General features: G+C 42.8%; 1 protein-coding gene and 1 long non-coding RNA gene across 3 annotated transcripts in view; one reads left to right on the plus strand and one right to left on the minus strand.

The window, feature by feature from the left end:
• Positions 1–1,025: 1,025 nt before the first annotated feature.
• LOC311133325 lies at positions 1,026–2,076 on the minus strand. Of its 2 annotated transcripts, none has more exons than XR_014613576.1 (2): positions 1,408–2,076; positions 1,026–1,276 (listed from the first exon to the last, which is right to left on the minus strand). It is a non-coding gene; the product is annotated as an uncharacterized lncRNA (long non-coding RNA). The 2 variants fall into 2 exon arrangements; XR_014613577.1 differs by having other exon boundaries at positions 1,026–1,294.
• A 7,767-nt stretch (positions 2,077–9,843) lies between these two features.
• LOC311134102 (uncharacterized protein) overlaps positions 9,844–22,122 on the plus strand; it is a gene marked incomplete at its 3' end in the record, with an annotated part of 39,934 nt that continues 27,655 nt past the window's right edge. Inside the window, exon 1 of the mRNA XM_084167689.1 lies at positions 9,844–9,921. Within this exon, the coding sequence (XP_084023815.1) occupies positions 9,891–9,921 (31 nt within the window). The 5' untranslated portion in view covers positions 9,844–9,890. The remainder of the gene's footprint in view (positions 9,922–22,122) is intronic.

The following is a 22,122-nucleotide window of genomic DNA, read 5'->3' on the forward strand; positions in this document are numbered from 1 at the left end:
CAGGGAAAATGCAACAATGCAGCAGTGATGACTTGGGTCTGTCCCAATCCTCCGTCAGCAGAGTCATCACCCAAACACTGACAGCTTTGTCACAACCTAATATTGTGACACAATTTGTTTCATTCCCGCTGGATGCCCGCACTTTACACACACATAAAAGGGCATTTATGGACATTGCAGGATTCCCTGGCGTTGTGGGTGTAATTGATGGAACACATGTGAGAATAATTGCGCCATCAGAGGACGAGGCTGTCTTTGTTAACAGGAAGAATTTCCACAGCATCAATGTGCAAATAGTGTTCAATGCGGCCTGGAAGATTTTGGACATTGTGGCTAAATGGCCAGGCTCCACACATGATGCGAGAATGCTCTCCGAGAGTGGCATCAGACAGCTTTTTGAGAGACGCTATGTGCCAGCTAATTGCCACTTGTTAGGGGACAGTGGCTACCCATGCAAACCATGGCTCCTTACACCTTACCTCCAGCCACGCCAAGGGCCCCAACTAAACTATAACAGGTAAGCCAAACAATACAAAAATCATGGAAATGAAATGCAAGCAATATGTTAGAGCATCCAAGTAGTGCAATATTTCCATCAAATAATTAAAGGTCTGTATTCTATTGTAGGGCCCACAAGACAACAAGAGCGGTGGTGGAGCGTGGCATAGGCCAGCTTAAGAGGCGCTTTCATGTTCTCCACGGAGAGGTGCGGCTGAGGCCTGAAAAAGTCAGCAAACTCATCATAGCCTGTGCAATATTACACAATATTTGCAAGGTTAGACAGATTGCAGAACCTCTGGAGGATGGCGATGAGGATGGAGACAACGATGAGGATGGTGGTGAAGAAGATATTCACATTCCACAGGGGAACCTAGCCCAGAGTGGACTGCCTTACAGGGCAAACTTCACAAATTTACATTTCAGGCAAGCTGTAGCCCCATGTCATTTGAGAACTTGTGATGGTATTAAGAACTACCACAGTTTTACTGCACATCACCTGCAACTGTTAAATGCAAGACACAGAACACAATCTCTAAATGGTTTATTTTTTAGGTGTTCAATTTTAAGGCGGTAGTACTCCTCCTGAAGGGAAAGGACTTTTTTTTGTTGTTCAAACACATCAATTGTGAGTTGCAATCTTCTCTCCTGCAGGGATGCTGACGGAGCAGGTGCTGCGGATGGGAATGGTGTTTGATCCGCCGGGCTATCCTGAGTAGCAGCTGCAGATGGTTCAGGCGGCAAACTTGATGGGCCCGGTTCTTGTGATGGCTCCATGCTACAGAAATACATAGGCCTAGTTTAATTATTGTTTTGATTAAATTAATTTAATACAATGAGCATGGATAACACATGAAATGGCTTCTGCAATGAATAAACACTGTTGATATGAATAACCCTGTGTCCTACCTTTGCTGCATTTCAAGGGCCTGCATCATTGACGTGTCAATGCCTGTTGGCAGCCCGGTGACACTGACCTCAGAGTGTCCCAGGACTTGAAAGACAGTGTCGGCCACCTGGGACAGCCGCTTTGCAGGTGGTCCACCCCCTAGAAAGAAACAGTCAATGAACACAGTACTTAGGCATGTAAATTAACTTTGCCAGCAGGAGCAAATTGCCAGATTATGTGGTAGGCCATAGTATTTTGCTCACCTGTGAGTGAGGATTCCCGCTTGTGTGCTGCAATCTCATCTTTTGCCTTGGACTGCAGCACATACCACCTTTTCTCACAATCGTCGCCTGTCCGCACCACCAGTGGAAAAGAGGCATTGATTGTTTGGGATATTGTGTCCCAGGCGCGCCTCTTGCCTTGGCTAGTGACAGTTGGGCCAAATTTTCCTCGTAACATACCTTTATGTTCGTTCACCAACTGGGCCAGCAACAAACCTTGCTCCTCAGTCCAGTTCGGCTTGCGATTCCTTTTTTTCTCCATTTTCTGTGTTTGTAGGATATTTGTTAACAAGCCTTCATAAATAGACCAGCCAGCAATCACAGACATTGTTAAAAGCTGAGCTGTGTTACCCTCGTTAAGTTCACACTGAGTTGTAACGTTGCAATTTCTACTTCATTAAGGACAGCCCCTTGAGATAGGCCATCTTGTTTTCAATGGGGTCCATATGGAAGTGAAAGTACAAAATATGCCAGCTAGGATATTAATATGAGCAAATGAGACACAAATCATTATTTGAACAGGGTGTAATGAGCTTAAGTTTTCACATATTTTAGATTCTAATGTTAGGCTATAACCCCTACAGCTTACTATTCATTTTCCAGATATTTTCTTGAATGTGAAATATTATTTACAATTATAGTCTGCATAAGATTAGAGTGTATAATTATGTTTATTGATTTGAGGGTACATCCTTTGCTCATTATCACCAAAAGTTCATTTTCATCAAACTTGTAGGATCAACCAATCACGGCTTTTGAAATGATGACTCATACCTAGCAACGGGGTCAACCACACCTCCTCACTAAGATAGGATTTTTCATCCATTCCTGGCTCAGAGTTCACTGAAAATGTTCTGGAATCACTTCTAAGCTAAAACTCCTGGCAAGGAATTTTTAGGTTAAGTTAGGAGCTCTCTGAGAGGATTCTCAGAATCTTTAAGGATACGGGCCCAGCTGGCTGGTGTGTTCATGGACATATTCAATCTCTCCCTTTCCCAGTCTGCTGTTCCCACATGCTTCAAGATGGCCACCATTGTTCCTGTACCCAAGAAAGCAAAGGTAACTGAACTAAATGACTATTGCCCCGTAGCACTCACCTCTGTCATCATGAAGTGCTTTGAGAGGCTAGTTAAGGATCATATCACCTCTACCTTACTTGTCACCCTAGACCCACTTCAATTTGCACCGCCCCAGTAGATCCACAGACGATGCAATCGCCATCACACTGCACACTGCCCTATCCCATCTGGACAAGAGGAATACCTATGTAAGAATGCTGTTCATTGACTATAGCTCAGCATTCAACACCATAGTACCCTCCAAGCTCATCATTAAGCTCGAGGCCCTGGGTCTGAACCCCACCCTGTGCAACTGGGTCCTGGACTTCCTGACGAGCTGCCCCCAGATGGTGAAGTTAGGAAACAACATCTCCACTTCGCTGATCCTCAACACTGAGCCCCACAAGGGTGCGTGCTCAGGCTCCTCCTGTACTCCCTGTTCACCCATGACTGCGTGGCCAAGCACGCCTCCAACTCAATCATCAAGTTTGCAGACGACACAACAGTAGTAGGCTTGATTACCAACAATGACGAGACCGCCTACAGGGAGGAGGTGAGGGCTCTGGGAGTGTGGTGCCAGGAAAATAACCTCACTCAACGTCAACAAAACAAAGGAGATGATTGTGCACTTCAGGAAACAGCAGAGGGTGCACCCCCTATCCACATCGACGGGACCTCAGTGGAGAAGGTGGAAAGCTTCAAGTTCCTTGGCGTACACATCAACGACAAACTGAAATTGTCCACCCATGCAGACAGTGTGGTGAAGAAGGCGCAACAGAGCCTCTTCAACCTCAGGAGGGTGAAGAAATTCATCTTGACACCTAAAACCATCACAAACCTTTACAGATGCACAACTGAGAGCATCCTCACGGGCTGTATCACCTCCTGGTACGGCAACTGCACCGCCCGCAACCGCAGGGCTCTCCAGAGGGTGGTGCGGTCTGCATTATCGAGGGCAAACTACCCACCCTCCAAAACACATACAGCACCCGATGTCAAAGGAAGGACAAAAAGATAATCAAGGACATCAACCACACGAGCCACTGCCTGTTCACCCCGCTATCATCCAGAAGGCGAGGTCAGTACAGGTGCATCAAAGCTGGGACCGAGAGAATGAAAGGCCTTCAGACTGTTAAATAGCCATCACTAGCACATTAGAGGCTGCTGCTCCTTTTGAAATCACTGGCCACTTTAAGAAATGGAACACTAGTCACTTTAATAATGTTCACAGTCACTTTAATAATGTTTACATATCTTGCACTTCTCATCTCATATGTATATACTGCATTCTATTCTATAATATTCTACTGTATCTTAGTCCATGCTGCTCTGTCATTGCTTGTCCATATATGTATATTTTCTTAAATTCCATTCCTCACTAGTTTTGTGTGTATTAGGTACATATTGTGAAATTGTTAGATATTACTTGTTAGATATTACTGCACTGTCGGAGATAGAAGCACAAGCATTTCACTACACCCGCAATAACATCTGCTAAACACGTGTATGTGACAAATAACATTTGATTTTATTTGATTTTGATTTGATGTCCTTCCCTATAAGCGTGCTGAAAGTCTGTTGTCAATTTGTTTACTGTAGAATAGCTTTGTATCTGGTCAAACACCATTTTTTCCAGAGGTTTACTAAGGGTTGGTAACAATCAGACTGCTATTTGAGACAGTAATGGGGGCTTTACTATTCTTGGGTAGCGGAATGAGTTTTGCTTCCCTCCAGGCCTGAGGGCACACACTTTCTAGTAGGCTTAAATTGAAGATATGGCAAATAGGAACCAGTTCCTGTTTGACCGCTACGTTTCATGGGTATTATGACACCTCCACTGTGGGGCTCTATAATCTCATGTAGACTAGCCTATCAGCACAGTTGACTACAACGGCACGTGCCAAGACCAGGGCTGCGTTCAGTAAATGTTCATGTTCTGGAACGTTCAATTGAACGGAAACGGTGCTGCACTGAACGACCAGTTGAAAAACTGGGAGGGGTTTGGTTGGGGAACGCTGTCAGTGTGGCCACTACCCTTTAAATACATCACTCATTGCTTCAAGCCACACCCACCAAATGGGAGCAAACGTACCTCAAAGTCTGTTAAAGAATGTACAAGAACGTTTTGGGTAAACGTGTCGTTCAGCACAACCCGTTCCGCAATGTAGCAAACGTTCAAGCGAACTGAACTCACCTCAGAGTAGGAACATATTTTTTATGTGAACTACACTGCTCAAAAAAATAAAGGGAACACTTAAACAACACAATGTAACTCCAAGTCAATCACAATTCTGTGAAATCAAACTGTCCACTTAGGAAGCAACACTGATTGACAATAAATTTCACATGCTGTTGTGCAAATGGAATAGACAACAGGTGGAAATTATAGGCAATTAGCAAGACACCCCCAATAAAGAAGTGGTTCTGCAGGTGGTGACCACAGACCACTTCTCAGTTCCTATGCTTCCTGGCTGATGTTTTGGTCACTTTTGAATGCTGGTGGTGCTTTCACTCTAGTGGTGCATGAGATGGAGTCTACAACCCACACAAGTGGCTCAGGTAGTGCAGCTCATCCAGGATGGCACATCAATGCGAGCTGTGGCAAGAAGGTTTGCTGTGTCTGTCAGCGTAGTGTCCAGAGCATGGAGGCGCTACCAGGAGACAGGCCAGTACATCAGGAGACGTGGAGGAGGCCGTAGGAGGGCAACAACCCAGCAGCAGGGCCACTACCTCCGCCTTTGTGCAAGGAGGAGCAAGAGGAGCACTGCCAGAGCCCTGCAAAATGACCTCCAGCATGCCACAAATGTGCATGTGTCTGCTCAAACGGTCAGAAACAGACTCCATGAGTGGTATGAGGGCTCGACGTCCACAGGTGGGGGTTGTGCTTACAGCCCAACACCGTGCAGGACGTTTGACATTTGCCAGAGAACACCAAGATTAGCAAATTCGCCACTGGCGCCCTGTGCTCTTCACAGATGAAAGCAGGTTCACACTGAGCACATGTGACAGACGTGACAGAGTCTGGAGACGCCGTGGAGAACGTTCTGCTGCCTACAACATCCTCCAGCATGACCGGTTTGGCGGTGGGTCAGTCATGGAGTGGAGTGGCATTTCTTTGGGGGGCCGCACAGCCCTCCATGTGCTCGCCAGAGGTAGCCTGACTGCCATTAGGTACCGAGATGAGATCCTCAGACCCCTTGTGAGACCATATGCTGGTGCGGTTGTCCCTGGGTTCCTCCTAATGCAAGACAATGCTAGACCTCATGTGGCTGGAGTGTGTCAGCAGTTCCTGCAAGAGGAAGGCATTGATGCTATGGACTGGCCCGCCCATTCCCCAGACCTGAATCCAATTGAGCACATCTGGGACATCATGTCTCGCTCCATCCACCAACGCCACGTTGCACCACAGACTGTCCAGGAGTTGGCGGATGCTTTAGTCCAGGTCTGGGAGGATATCCCTCAGGAGACCATCCGCCACCTCATCAGGAGCATGCCCAGGCGTTGTAGGGAGGTCATACAGGCACGTGGAGGCCACACACTACTGAGCCTCATTTTGACTTGTTTTAAGGACATTACATCAAAGTTGGATCAGCATGTAGTGTGGTTTTTCACTTTAATTTTGAGGGTGACTCCAAATCCAGACCTCCATGGGTTGATAAATTTGATTTCCATTGATAATATTTGTGTGATTTTGTTGTCAGCACATTCAACTATGTAAAGAAAAAAGTATTTAATAAGATTATTTCATTCTTTCAGATCTAGGATGTGTTGTTTAAGTGTTCCCTTTATTTTTTTGATCAGTGTACTTCATCACACACAGACGTTTATCCACAACAAGTCAATTTGATGGAAACACATCCCTGGTGGGAAAATGCGCTTATTGTTTTTATGAATATTCCCATGAACATCTGTCGCCAATTGGATGGAAACCTAGCTACTGTCTGCATTTAAATCAGAGCCGAGGGTTGCCCTCTGAAGTGCCACTGTTGACATTCTGTAACCACGTTTACATCCACAGTTTTTGTGCGAGTAAAGTCATACCATATAAAAAAAAATCATAACAGCTGTGATGGAAACAGGACGTTTCGGTACAATTTTATAAATGCAGACAGATAATTTGTTTATTCGACATGGTAGGATCTTTTTGTGTCGGTAAAATGTATTAAGCAAAATAAATGACGGTGGATTTATGCCCAAATATTGATATAATAACCATCAAAACAAAGTAAACTTGGAGTCACACGATGATATGGTGTGTGGTGCTCCCACTACGACTTGAGAAAGTATGCAATTTATCAGGCTACAGATGATTAGCAATGTATTTTTCTTAAAGATTTTGGTGCAATTTCTCTGTTATACTCCTCTATAATGAGCCTTTGGCTGATCAGGGGGCAACGGCCGGCCCTTCTACCGAGATGGAACGGCCCGGTTCTCTTATAGGCTGAGGTCACGCAAACTCACATTCAAAGTTAAAAACGCGGCATCAGCAAAGAGACCTGCTCCGACTCTGTCGTCGGTTAGAGAGCCAAGATCATGGATCTTAAAAAACAGAAAGGGGGCCTATAAACGTAGAAAGAGCATGTGGTGTCCGAACAGCGATGCTGCGATGATGTGTTGATAAGGAAATCCGCTGACACTGTACTTTGATTATAAAGGTTTATTATATCAAAAGATTTCAGCATCAACTTACAGACTCTGCAGAATCTGGAGAGCAACGAAACCAATCCCAAATATGATCACTCTCCCTTCTTTTGTTAAAACATGATATATATATATATATATCCTATGCTTCATGTAACATAAGATGGCGTGATTTGAATAGACCAATTCCCGGCCTCCACATAGCCGAATGTCCTCTGTTTTAGGGGGCCCCTATGGTAACACTTTCCAGATGTTTCAGCAAAGCAGAGCAACCCACAATATGAAAGAAGTTCAGATACTACAAGCACATTCTACATTGTCACCTCACACACTATTTTTTGGGCGGCTAAAAACATAATTGGGTCAAACAGTATTATAATCATTATTCCTGTAATGAAAGTGTGTGCCCTGCCCCTGTGCCCTCGCTGGGGCTTGCTGTTTGTGAAGAGCGAGCCACTCTCCTCTCCCGCTTGTGCTTAAGAGAAAAACTTGTTCTGATAGTACAACCTTTCAAAATGCAGTTGTGGGAAAAACACAGGTTTGAAAGCTTCGTACCCTTGTCCCTGTCGAAGAGTGGAGGGTTTCATCTTTCCGTAGGTATCATTTTTATTTCTCAACTCTCAATATTCAGCTCAATAGCAGCTATTTTACAACCAAGATATTTGATATGGCTTTCAGATATGGATCGGTGCGCACGCATTTCGCACACCGGCCATTGTGATGGCCTATAGGTCTCAATGGTAGTAGCCTATAACTGCAACGTTTGTTTAGGACAAATGTACTGTTGGATGAATACATGGCTACTAGCAATGGGCATTATATTTAGAGTTAGTGATATAGTTCATGTGTTTTGAGTTTCCACTTCCTCAGGTGTTGAACCCCACATGAATTAGCCCATGATATTAGTTGGTGCACATAAAGATGTATGTAATTAATCTCTATTGAAAAAATATATATATTCTGGAAATTCTGGAATCCTATTTCGACAGTAAAATATAGCAACTATAGTCTAATTGTCAACCCAAAATTCATGACAATCACTGGATTAGGTTGCACATCAAAATATATTGAATCATGCATTCCTGCTTGGACTTGTTAGATGAAACAACTTATTTATTGAATACCTCAGTAGTCTATTTATTATACTTTTTAATAAATCCTTATGAATTAATTTATAAGAGGATTACTCATGATTTGGTTCCGACCGAATCATGGGCTGGTGCCACCAACAGTAAACGTTAGTGGCACCACTGACACCAAGGGCGCAGTGATGTGGGCTGGTGTGGGTAAAATGCCAGGGCCGAATTCTTGTCCCAGTCCGCCCCTGGCCTACACCCACTGTATTTGCTAGATGTTCTGGCCTACACCCACTGTGTTTTCTAGATGTTCTGGCCTACACCCACTGTGTTTGCTAGCTGTTGGCTAGAGTACAAATCAAATCAAATTATATTTGTCACATACACGTGTTTAGCAGATGTTATTGCGGGTGTAGCGAAATGCTTGTGCTTCTAGCTCCGACAGTGCAGTAATATCTAACAGGTAATATCTAACAATTTCACAACATATACCCAATACACACAAATCCAAGTAAGGAATGGAATTTAAGAATACATAAATATATGGACTAGCAATGACAGAGCGGCATGGACTAAGATACAGTAGAATATTATAAAAAACGGTATATACAGATGAGATGAGTAGTGCAAGATATGTAAACATTATTAAAGTGACTAGTGTTCCATTTCTTAAAGTGGCCAGTGATTTCAATAGGCAGCAGCAGCCTCTAATGTGCTAGTGATGGCCATTTAACAGTCTGATGGCCTTGAGATAGAAGCTGTTTTTCATTATGTAGGTCCCAGCTTTGATGCACCTGTACTGACCTCGCCTTCTGGATGAAAGCGTGGTGAACAGGCAGTGGCTCGGGTGGTTGATGACACATGCCAAGACCATGTAGGCACATTTGCTATGTATGAAAAAAAAAAAAAAATGTGATGGAAACACATTGAACTTTAGATTTGTATTCGGTACATGAAAACTTAAGCGAAAAAGTACAAGTCAGTTTGGTGTAAACACACCACTGGTGGGAAAATGCACATATTTTCTTTATGCAGATTTTTTAATATTCGCATCAAAATCTGTCGCCAATTGGATGGAAACCTAGCTTGTATGACAGATGCGTATTATGCCAACTCTCCCATTGACTTCCCAAACCCAGGCCTGGTCTGCATGGTCTGCTTTACAAGCGTTCCCGGAAGTCTCGCGATGTTGCGCCTCTGGGTTTAGAAACTCTGTGGTAGCAGCGTCTGTCACAGCAAACTTGTCTCCACGCAGCCACAGCTCAATTGCAGATAATCGTGAACCAGCGCATCCAAGTTCAGCCGTCTATCACGCCTAGCGGTCCTCGCGTCCTAACCAGCCAGACTATTTGCGATGACGTGCCTTCCCCCTGTGCGCTACTACAGCTGAAAAACAACAATCAAACATCTCAATTTAAACATTTCTGCAAGTGTTTATGCTGCAGTTATGGCAGACCTGCTTCGCACGCTTATATTCGGTAAGTATTGTTTTAATTATGGCAGTTCTGCGCCGCTATTTCAGTGTCGCATGATTGGAAACGCGGTCGATGTAGTCTACTCTTCAATTTGTTGCATTTGGTTGTTGAAACATTGACTGATACAATATTACGAATGAATCCATCGTTTAAATTATCATTGCAATTGTTTATTCTCACATGATGATGACTGTGGATTATCAACAGAAGCCATAGTAAACCCTGCCCTATAGGACCTATCGTGATCATAGGCTGCTACCGTATTTTCCAACGCAATATCCACAGACGCATAGAACTGTCAACATCATTATTTTGCCCCAGAGGCCTGCATGTATGGAAGGAAAGAAAATCCATGTAGGCTCTATCTATCATTGGCAACAAACTGCTTTGTTGAACGTGATGTTCATTATACGTGCATTGATTGTTGCAGTAGAGTGAATTCAATAATACCTGTGTTTGAATTTGAAACCTACATCTGTCCAAGTAAGAGAAGTGTCATTTCTGTGAATTTACAATGATGTTCTAAGAACATTAAATAATCATAATTTGAATATGATTATTTTCATAATCTAGAATCATGACACACTTCAGATGATAATCTAGAATCATGACAATCTTCAGATGATAATCTAGAATCATGGCAAGCTTTAGATGATAATCTAGAATCATGACAAGTTTTAGATGATAATCTAGAATCATGACACGCTTCACATGTACGCCTATCAAATACGGTATTGGTTTAAACATTTTAGTATAATGGTCACTGTTCAAACCTATGTAGCCCATAAAATGAAACATGTCTGTAGACAACTGAAAAGCAATCTTTAATGTTGATAAAGAGGAGCTGGCCTACTTGCTAGTCTAGGTCTAGAGTGGGCTATTCGTTCTTATATTGTGGCTGTGCTCTTGCAGCCTGGTCAATGCATCAGACATAATTAATGAGCACAGTCAAACCTGGTTGGGGATTAGCCAACTAATAGAGAGCACACATTATCTTGACAGTTTCCCTCAGAAATGGCTTACCCTTCAACACATACAGTGAGGGAAAAAAGTATTTCATCCCCTGCTGATTTTGTATGTTTGCCCACTGACAAAGACATGATCAGTCTATAATTTTAATGGTAGGTTTATTTGAACAGTGAGAGACAGAATAACAACAAAAAAATCCAGAAAAACACATGTCAAAAATGTTATGAATTGATTTGCATTTTAATGAGGGAAATAAGTATTTGACCCCTCTGCAAAACATGATTTAGTACTTGGTGGCAAAACCCTTGTTGGCAATCACAGAGGTCAGACGTTTCTTGTAGTTGGCCACCAGGTTTGCACACATCTCAGGAGGGATTTTTTTCCACTCCACTTTGCAGATCTTCTCCAAGTCATTAAGGTTTCGAGGCTGACGTTTGGCAACTCGAACCTTCAGCTCCCTCCACAGATTTTCTATGGGATTAAGGTCTGGAGACTGGCTAGGCCACTCCAGGACCTTAATGTGCTTCTTCTTGAGCCACTCCTTTGTTGCCTTGGCCGTGTGTTTTGGGTCATTGTCATGCTGGAATACCCATCCACGACCCATTTTCAATGCCCTGGCTGAGGGAAGGAGGTTCTCACCCAAGATTTGACGGTACATGGCCCCGTCCATCGCCCCTTTGATGCGGTGAAGTTGTCCTGTCCCCTTAGCAGAAAAACACCCCCAAAGCATAATGTTTCCACCTCCATGTTTCACGGTGGGGATGGTGTTCTTGGGGTCATAGGCAGCATTCCTCCTCCTCCAAACACGGCGAGTTGAGTTGATGCCAAAGAGCTCGATTTTGGTCTCATCTGACCACAACACTTTCACCCAGTTCTCCTCTGAATCATTCATATGTTCATTGGCAAACTTCAGACGGGCCTGTATATGTGCTTTCTTGAGCAGGGGGACCTTGCGGGCGCTGCAGGATTTCAGTCGTTCACGGCGTAGTGTGTTACCAATTGTTTTCTTGGTGACTATGGTCCCAGCTGCCTTGAGATCATTGACAAGATCCTCCCGTGTAGTTCTGGGCTGATTCCTCACCGTTCTCATGATCATTGCAACTCCACGAGGTGAGATCTTGCATGGAGCCCCAGGCCAAGGGAGATTGACAGTTATTTTGTGTTTCTTCCATTTGCGAATAATCGCACCAATTGTTGTTACCTTCTCACCAAGCTGCTTGGCGATGGTCTCGTTCTCCCGAGTGGCGCAGTGGTCTAAGGCACTGCATTGCAGTGCTAGCTGTGCCACTAGATCCTGGTTCGAATCCAGGCTCTGTCGTAGCCGGCCGTGACCGGGAGACCCATAGGGCGGCGCACAATTGGCCCAGCGTCGTCCAGGGTAGGGGAGGGAATGGCCGGCAGGGATGTAGCTCAGTTGGTAGAGCATGGCGTTTGCAACGCCAGGGTTGTGGGTTCGATTCCCACGGGGGGCCAGTATATACAAATAAAATAATGTCTGCACTCACTAACTGTAAGTCGCTCTGGATAAGAGCGTCTGCTAAATGACTAAAATGTAAATGTAAAATGTAGCCCATTCCAGCCTTGTGTAGGTCTACAATCTTGTCCCTGACATCCTTGGAGAGCTCTTTGGTCTTGGCCATGGTGGAGAGTTTGGAATCTGATTGATTGATTGCTTCTGTGGACAGGTGTCTTTTATACAGGTAACAAACTGAGATTAGGAGCACTCCCTTTAAGAGTGTGCTCCTAATCTCAGCTCATTACCTGTATAAAAGACACCTGGGAGCCAGAAATCTTTCTGATTGAGAGAGGGTCAAATACTTATTTCCCTCATTAAAATGCTAATCAATTTATAACATTTTTGACATGTGTTTTTCTAGATATTGTTGTTGTTATTCTGTCTCTCACTGTTCAAATAAACCTACCATTAAAATTATAGACTGATCATTTCTTTGTCAGTGGGCAAACGTACAAAATCAGCAGGGGATCAAATACTTTTTTCCCTCACTGTAGGTCTAATGGTGCAGGTTTGGGGAGTGACTGATTACATGTAAGCATCTATTCTGATTACAAGAAAATACTTACATTCAGAAAGGATGTTTGCGAAAAAATACATTGACAAATTTTCTGTTTTTTCAATGACTTTCAATTCAGCTGTGAAAAAAGTCAGAGACCACTATGATGACACACCAAATGATGACCACCAATCAGAGACCACTATGATGACACACCAAATGATGACCACCAATCAGAGACCATTATGATGACACACCAAATGTGTTTGATGGATCCGTTTTGTCTTCTTCTAATGCCTCTTAAGGGTAAAATAATCAAAAAGATGACGTTACTTAGTTTAAGTAATCCAAACGTTACGTTACTGATTACATTTTGGACAGGTAACTACTAACTGTAACGGATTACATTTAGAAAGTGACCTACTCAACCCTGTAAATGTATTGGGCACCTGGCGTTGTCACGATCGTTGACACATGATGAAGCGGACCAAGGCGCAGCGTGATAAGCGTACATTCTTTTAATGAGTACACACGAACAAAAACAACAAACGATACGTGAAGTCCTAGGGTTTAAACACAAACCTTACGGATCAAGATCCCACAATACAAAAGTGCCAACAGGCTGCCTAAGTATAAGTCATTATCCAACAATTGTTTACAGACAGATTATTTCACTTATAATTCACTGTATCACAATTCCAGAGGGTCAGAAGTTCACATACACTAAGTTGACTGTGCCTTTAAACAGCTTGGAAAATTCCAGAAAATGATGTCATGGCTTTAGAAGTTTCTGATAGGCTAATTGACATCATTTGAGTCAATTGGAGGTGTACCTGCGGATGTATTTCAAGGCCTACCTTCAAACTCAGTGCCTCTTTGCTTGACATCATGGGAAAATCAAAAGAAATCAGCCAAGACCTCAGAAAAAGAATTGTGGACCTCCACAAGTCTGGTTCACCCTTAGGAGCAATTTCCAAATGCCTGAAGGTACCATGTTCATCTGTACAAACAATAGTACGCAAGTATAAACACCATGGGACCACGCAGCCGTCATACCGCTCAGGAAGGAGAAGTGTTCTGTCTCCTAGAGATGAACGTACTTTGGTGCGAAAAGTGCAAATCAAACCCAGAACAGCAGCAAAGGACCTTGTGAAGATGCTGGAGGAAACGGGTACAAAAGTATCTATATCCACAGTAAAACGAGTCCTATATCGACATAACCTGAAAGGCCGCTCAGCAAGGAAGAAGCCACTTCTCCAAAACTGCACATGGGGACAAAGATCTTACTTTTTGGAGAAATGTCCTCTGGTCTGATGAAACAAAAATAGAACTGTTTGGCCATAATGACCATCGTTATGTTTGGAGGAAAAAGGGGAAGGCTTGCAAGCCGAAGAACACCATCCCAACCGTGAAGCACGGGGGTGGCAGCATCATGCTGTGGGGGTGCTTTGCTGCTGGAGGGACTGGTGCACTTCACAAAATAGATGGCATCATGAGGAAGGAAAATTATGTGGATATGTTGAAGCAACATCTCAAGACATCAGTCAGGAAGTTAAAGCTTGGTCGCAAATGGGTCTTCCAAATGGACAAGCATACTTCCAAAGTTGTGGCAAAATGGTTTAAGGGCAACAATATGTAGTGTATTGAGATTATGATGGTGTTAAAGGTTTTTTTGAGTGGAACTGAAAGAATGTTGATTTTGGTATCAAGAGGGCCTGTTTTTAGTGTAACGCCACATACAACAGACAGGAAGTGTGGTGTAGACACGGGGATTGGACAGTAGAGGGAGCAACCCACATCTTGGGAGGTTATATATACTGGGGGAAACACGACGGAGGGGCAGAAAGCATTGAGATTTATTTGGGACTGCTTCTCCAGATCTCCGCGGGTCTGTTAACTTATGCTGTAACCTCGTGATATTAATAAAAGCCTCTAAAACACGGTACAGCTTAAGTGGATTCTTTGATTGACAGCAATACCCATCAGCATTCGACGCGATACCACAAAAGTCAAGGTATTGGAGTGGTCATCAAAAAGCCCTGACCTCAATCCTATAGAACCTTTGTGGGCAGAAATGAAAAAGCATGTGCGAGCAAGGAGGCCTACAAACCTGACTCAGTTACACCAGCTCTGTCAGGAGGAATGGGCCAAAATTCACCCAACTTATTGTGGGAAGCTTGTGGAAGGCTACCCGAAACGTTTGACCCAAGTTAAACAATTTTAAAGGCAATGCTACCAAATACTAATTGAGTGTATGTAAACTTCTGACCAACTGGGAACGTGAAAGAAAGAAATAAAAACTGAAATAAATCATTCTCTCTACTATTATTCTGACATTTCACATTCTTAAAATAAAGTGGTGATCCTATCTGACGTAAAACAGGGAATTTTGACTAGGATTAAATGTCAGGAATTGTGAAAAACTGAGTTTAAATGTATTTGGCTAAGGTGTACGTAAACTTCCGACTTCAACTGTACCCTGTCGTTCTATATTACTGATGTTACCCTGTCGTTCTATTGGTCTAGTGCTGTCACATACAGTAGAATACATTTGGTTTGTAGCACAGGCCCAGACAGAACAAAGACAGCACTTCTGTACAGTATAGACCTCTCTCCAACTCCCTCCACCGGCTCTGTGATATGTGTTTACCTCAACACAATGCTTTCCTCTGCACTGGCTGACTGGTTGGCTGGCTGGCTGGCTGGCTTACTGGCTGACTGGTTGGCTGGCGGGCTGGCTGGCTGGCTGACTGGTTGGCTGGCGGGCTGGCTGGCTGGCTGACTGGTTGGCTGACTGGTTGGCTGGCTGGCTGGCTGGCTGACTGGATGGATGGCTGGCTGGCTGGCGGGCTTGCTGGCTGACTGGTTGGCTGACTGGATGGCTGGCTGACTGGCTGGCTTACTGGCTCACGACAGTAACACAGATGTTTCTCCAAATGACAATAACCTTGCCTGAATGCTACTCTTATACAAGAAGCTGGCTATGGCGGGATAGAGATATTGAACCTTATTACCTGGTTATTTACTATGCTGACAGAGATATTAAACCTTATTACCTGGTTATTTACTATGCTGACAGAGATATTAAACCTTATTACCTGGTTATTTACTATGCTGACAGAGATATTAAACCTTATTACCTGGTTATTTACTATGCTGACAGAGATATTAAACCTTATTACCTGGTTATTTACTATGCTGACAGAGATATTAAACCTTATTACCTGGTTATTTACTATGCTGACAGAGATATTAAACCTTATTACCTGGTTATTTACTATGCTGACAGATATATTAAACCTTATTACCTGGTTATTTACTATGCTGACAGAGATATTAAACCTTATTACCTGGTTATTTACTATACTGACAGAGATATTAAACCTTATTACCTGGTTATTTACTATGCTGACAGAGATATTAAACCTTATTACCTGGTTATTTACTATGCTGACAGAGATATTAAACCTTATTACCTGGTTATTTACTATGCTGACAGAGATATTAAACCTTATTACCTGGTTATTTACTATGCTGACAGAGATATTAAACCTTATTACATGGTTATTTACTATGCTGACAGAGATATTAAACCTTATTACCTGGTTATTTACTATGCTGACAGAGATATTAAACCTTATTACCTGGTTATTTACTATGCTGACAGAGATATTAAACCTTATTACCTGGTTATTTACTATGCTGACAGAGATATTAAACATTATTACCTGGTTATTTACTATGCTGACAGAGATATTAAACCTTATTACCTGGTTATTTACTATGCTGACAGAGATATTAAACCTTATTACCTGGTTATTTACTATGCTGACAGAGATATTAAACCTTATTACATGGTTATTTACTATGCTGACATAGATATTAAACCTTATTACCTGGTTATTTACTATGCTGACAGAGATATTAAACCTTATTACCTGGTTATTTACTATGCTGACAGAGATATTAAACCTTATTACCTGGTTATTTACTATGCTGACAGAGATATTAAACCTTATTACCTGGTTATTTACTATGCTGACAGAGATATTAAACCTTATTACCTGGTTATTTACTATGCTGACAGAGATATTAAACCTTATTACCTGGTTATTTACTATGCTGACAGATATATTAAACCTTATTACCTGGTTATTTACTATGCTGACAGAGATATTAAACCTTATTACCTGGTTATTTACTATGCTGACAGAGATATTAAACCTTATTACCTGGTTATTTACTATGCTGACAGATATATTAAACCTTATTACCTGGTTATTTACTATGCTGACAGAGATATTAAACCTTATTACCTGGTTATTTACTATGCTGACAGAGATATTAAACCTTATTACCTGGTTATTTACTATGCTGACAGAGATATTAAACCTTATTACCTGGTTATTTACTATGCTGACAGAGATATTAAACCTTATTACCTGGTTATTTACTATGCTGACAGAGATATTAAACCTTATTACCTGGTTATTTACTATGCTGACAGAGATATTAAACCTTATTACCTGGTTATTTACTATGCTGACAGAGATGTGTAGCTATGTTTATGTTTCTCCATACACTCCTTCCTCATCCTGTATTTCACTGACTGCTTCAGAAGGAGCCAGGATAGGGTTCTCTTCTTCCTCTGACATCCAGACAGATATCAGACCTATCCTGAGTCAGACAGATATCAGACCTATCCTGAGTCAAACAGATATCAGACCTATCCTGAGTCAGACATATATCACACCTATCCTGAGTCAGACATATATCACACCTATCCTGAGTCAGACAGATATCACACCTATCCTGAGTCAGACAGATATCACACCTATCCTGAGTCAGACAGATATCACACCTATCCTGAGTCAGACAGATATCACACCTATCCTGAGTCAGACAGATATCACACCTATCCTGAGTCAGACAGATATCAGACCTATCCTGAGTCAGACAGATATCAGACCTATCCTGAGTCAGACAGATATCAGACCTATCCTGAGTCAGACAGATATCAGACCTATCCTGAGTCAGACAGATATCAGACCTATCCTGAGTCAGACAGATATAAACCTTCTTGTCTCTGTCTCTATCCACTTTCCCACCTGCCCACAGTTTTCTGCTGTGAACAATGTGCACTGCTGGCAGCCATGCCTAGAGACCAGGGCCTATAAATCTTACTACTACCCACAGTTAAAGCGACCTAGCTGCCTACGCAGTGCTGTAAAGTCAGCCTCTGTCTGCAGCCCAGCCGTCCTCCTACAGCAGGCAGCCAGCATCCTGGACCCTATTTAGAGAAGGTAGAATAGTCATTAATCATGCTGTTGACCCTCATGAATGTACATTGTAGGACAGATAACTGATTGATTAGTGATGGAGATAGAGATAACTCTGTCGGTAGATATCACACCAGATATCACACCTATCCTGAGTCAGACAGATATCACACCTATCCTGAGTCAGACAGATATCACACCTATCCTGAGTCAGACAGATATAAACCTTCTTGTCTGTGTCTCTATCCACTTTCCCACCTGCCCACAGTTTTCTGCTGTGAACAATGTGCACTGCTGGCAGCCATGCCTAGAGACCAGGGCCTATAAATCTTACTACTACCCACAGTTAAAGCGACCTAGCTGCCTACGCAGTGCTGTAAAGTCAGCCTCTGTCTGCAGCCCAGCCGTCCTCCTACAGCAGGCAGCCAGCATCCTGGACCCTATTTAGAGAAGGTAGAATAGTCATTAATCATGCTGTTGACCCTCATGAATGTACATTGTAGGACAGATAACTGATTGATTAGTGATGGAGATAGAGATAACTCTGTCGGTATTATAATGACCATAACCCTTCACATGTGCACTGACATTGACAGTGTGCTTTGGCTACTTCATCATTGTGAAGGATATGAAGGATGTCCAATGTGATACAGTGAGTGTGAAGGATATGAACCATGTCCACTGCGGTGCAGTGAGTGTGAAGGATATGAACCATGTCCAATGCGGTGCAGTGAGTGTGAAGGATATGAACCATGTCCAATGCGGTGCAGTGAGTGTGAAGGATATGAACCATGTCCAATGCGGTGCAGTGAGTGTGAAGGATATGAACCATGTCCAATGCGGTGCAGTGAGTGTGAAGGATATGAACCATGTCCAATGCGGTGCAGTGAGTGTGAAGGATATGAACCATGTCCAATGCGGTGCAGTGAGTGTGAAGGATATGAACCATGTCCAATGCGGTGCAGTGAGTGTGAAGGATATGAACCATGTCCAATGCGGTGCAGTGAGTGTGAAGGATATGAACCATGTCCAATGCGGTGCAGTGATTGTGAAGGATATGAACCATGTCCAATGCGGTGCAGTGATTGTGAAGGATATGAACCATGTCCAATGTGGTGCAGTGATTGTGAAGGATATGAACCATGTCCAATGCGGTGCAGTGATTGTGAAGGATATGAACCATGTCCAATGTGGTGCAGTGATTGTGAAGGATATGAACCATGTCCAATGCGGTGCAGTGAGTGTGAAGGATATGAACCATGTCCAATGCGGTGCAGTGAGTGTGAATGATATGAACCATGTCCAATGCGGTGCAGTGATTGTGAAGGATATAAACCATGTCCAATGCGGTGCAGTGATTGTGAAGGATATGAACCATGTCCAATGCGGTGCAGTGATTGTGAGTGCACCTACAGCAGATAGCAGCATCCTGGAAACTATTGAGAGCAGAGAATAGTCATTAATCATGCTAATGACCCCCATGATGGGGAAGACGACTTTGGAGATCCTGAGATAAAGATAACAGAGTAACTGGAACCTGGGTCATTCTACTACACACACCCACACACACCCACACCCACACACACACACACACTCACACACCCACACACCACACACACACCCACACACCCACACACACACCACCCACATGCACGCATGCACACACACACACACACACACACACACACACACACACACACACATAGACTTCAACTAAAGATGAAGAATCACCCACAAAATCAATATCCAGTGTGGTGCAGAGCAGTGAGTGTGAAGGATGTCCATGCAGTGTGGGGCCACTGGTTGTGAGAACAGTCCATAAAGTGAAGGATGTGGTTCACTTCCAGATGGTTAACAACATTGGCCCTTACAGAGATCATCAGGAGAGCAGAGAGGAGCCAGCCAGAATGACGGCCTATCCTGAACATCACTACTGCAATGCTTGTACTTCATACTTATTTTAGTTATTTTGTATTTGACTCTTTATTATTGATTGATTATTGTAGCCTACTGTAATTTGTATTTGTATTTATTATGGATCCCCATTAGCTGTTGCCAAGGCAGCAGCTACTCTTCCTGGGGTCCAGCAAAATTAAGGCAGTTATACATTTTAGAAACATTACAATACATTCATAACAGATTTCACAACATGTGTGTGCCCTCAGGCCTCTACTCTACTACCACATATCTATAACACAAAATCCATGTGTACATACAGTTGAAGTCGGAAGTTTACATACACCTTAGCCAAATACATTTAAACTCAGTTTTTCACAATTCCTGACATTTAATCCTAGTAAAAATTCCCTGTTTTAGGTCAGTTAGGATCACCACTTTATTTTATGAATGTGAAATGTCAGAATAATAGTAGAGAGAATGATGCTTTTATTTCTTTCATCGCATTCCCAGTGGGTCAGAAGTTTACATACACTCAATTAGTATTTGGTAGCATTGCCTTTAAATTGTTTAACTTCGGTCAAACGTTTCAGTTAACCTTCCACAAGCTTCCCACAATAAGTTGGGTGAATTTTGGCCCATTCCTCCTCACAGAGCTGGTGTAACTGGTTACAGTGGTTGTAACAGGTTTGTAGGCCTCCTTGCTCGCACACACTTTTTCAGTTCTGCCCACAAATGTTCTATAGGATTGAGGTCAGGGCTTTGTGATGGCCACTCCAATACCCTGACTTTGTTGTCCTTTAGCTATTTTGCCACAACTTTGGAAGTATGCTTGGGGTCATTGTCCATTTGGAAGACCCATTTGCGACCAAGCTTTAACTTCCTGACTGATGTTTTGAGATGTTGCTTCAATATATCCACATAATTTTCCTTCCTCATGATGCCATCTATTTTGTGAAGTGCACCAGTCCCTCCAGCAGCAAAGCACTCCCACAGCATGATGCTGCCACCCCCGTGCTTCACGGTTGGGATGGTGTTCTTCGGCTTGCAAGCGTTCCCCTTTTTCCTCCAAACATAACGATGGTCATTATGGCCAAACAGTTCTATTTTTGTTTCATCAGACCAGAGGACATTTCTCCAAAAAGTACGATCTTTGTCCCCATGTGCAGTTGCAAACCGTAGTCTGGCTTTTTTATGGCGGTTTTGGAGCAGTGGCTTCTTCCTTGCTGAGCGGCCTTTCAGGTTATGTCGATATAGGACTTGTTTTACTGTGGATATAGATACTTTTGTATCTGTTTCCTCCAGCATCTTCACAAGGTCCTTTGCTGTTGTTCTGGGATTGATTTGCACTTTTCGCACCAAAGTACGTTCATCTTCTAAAGCCATGACATCATTTTCTGGAATTTTCCAAGCTGTTTAAAGGCACAGTCAACTTAGTGTATGTAAACTTCTGACCCACTGGAATTGTGATAAAGTGAGTTATAAGTTAAATAATCTGTCTGTAAACAATTGTTGGAAAAATGACTTGTGTCATGCACAAAGTAGATGTCCTAACCGACTTGCCAAAACTATAGTTTGTTAACAAGAAATTTGTGGAGTGGTTGAAAAACGGGTTTTAATGACTCCAACCTAAGTGTATGTAAACTTCCGACTTCAACTGTACATGTGTGTGTATTGCGCATGTTATTGTGTGTTTGTATGCATGTGTCTATGTTTGTCCCCGCTGTTCCATAAGGTGTATTTCTATCTGTTTTTTAAATCAAATTTTACTCCTGGCATTAGTTACTTGATGTGGAATAGAGTTCCATGTAGTCATGGCTCTATGTAGTACTGTGCGCCTCCCATAGTCTGTTCTTGACTTGGGGACTGTGAAGAGACCTCTGGTGGCATGTTTTGTGGGGTATGCATGGGTGTCCGAGCTGTGTGCCAGTAGTTCAAACAGACAGCTCGGTTCATTCAACATGTCAATACCTCTCACAAATACAAATAGTGATGAAGTCAATCTTTCCTCCACTTTGAGCCAGAAGAGATTGACATATTAATGTTAG

The sequence above is a fragment of the Coregonus lavaretus genome, assembly GCF_964263955.1.
Source record: "Coregonus lavaretus genome assembly, chromosome: 8".
Classification (NCBI taxonomy): Eukaryota; Metazoa; Chordata; class Actinopteri; order Salmoniformes; family Salmonidae; genus Coregonus; species Coregonus lavaretus.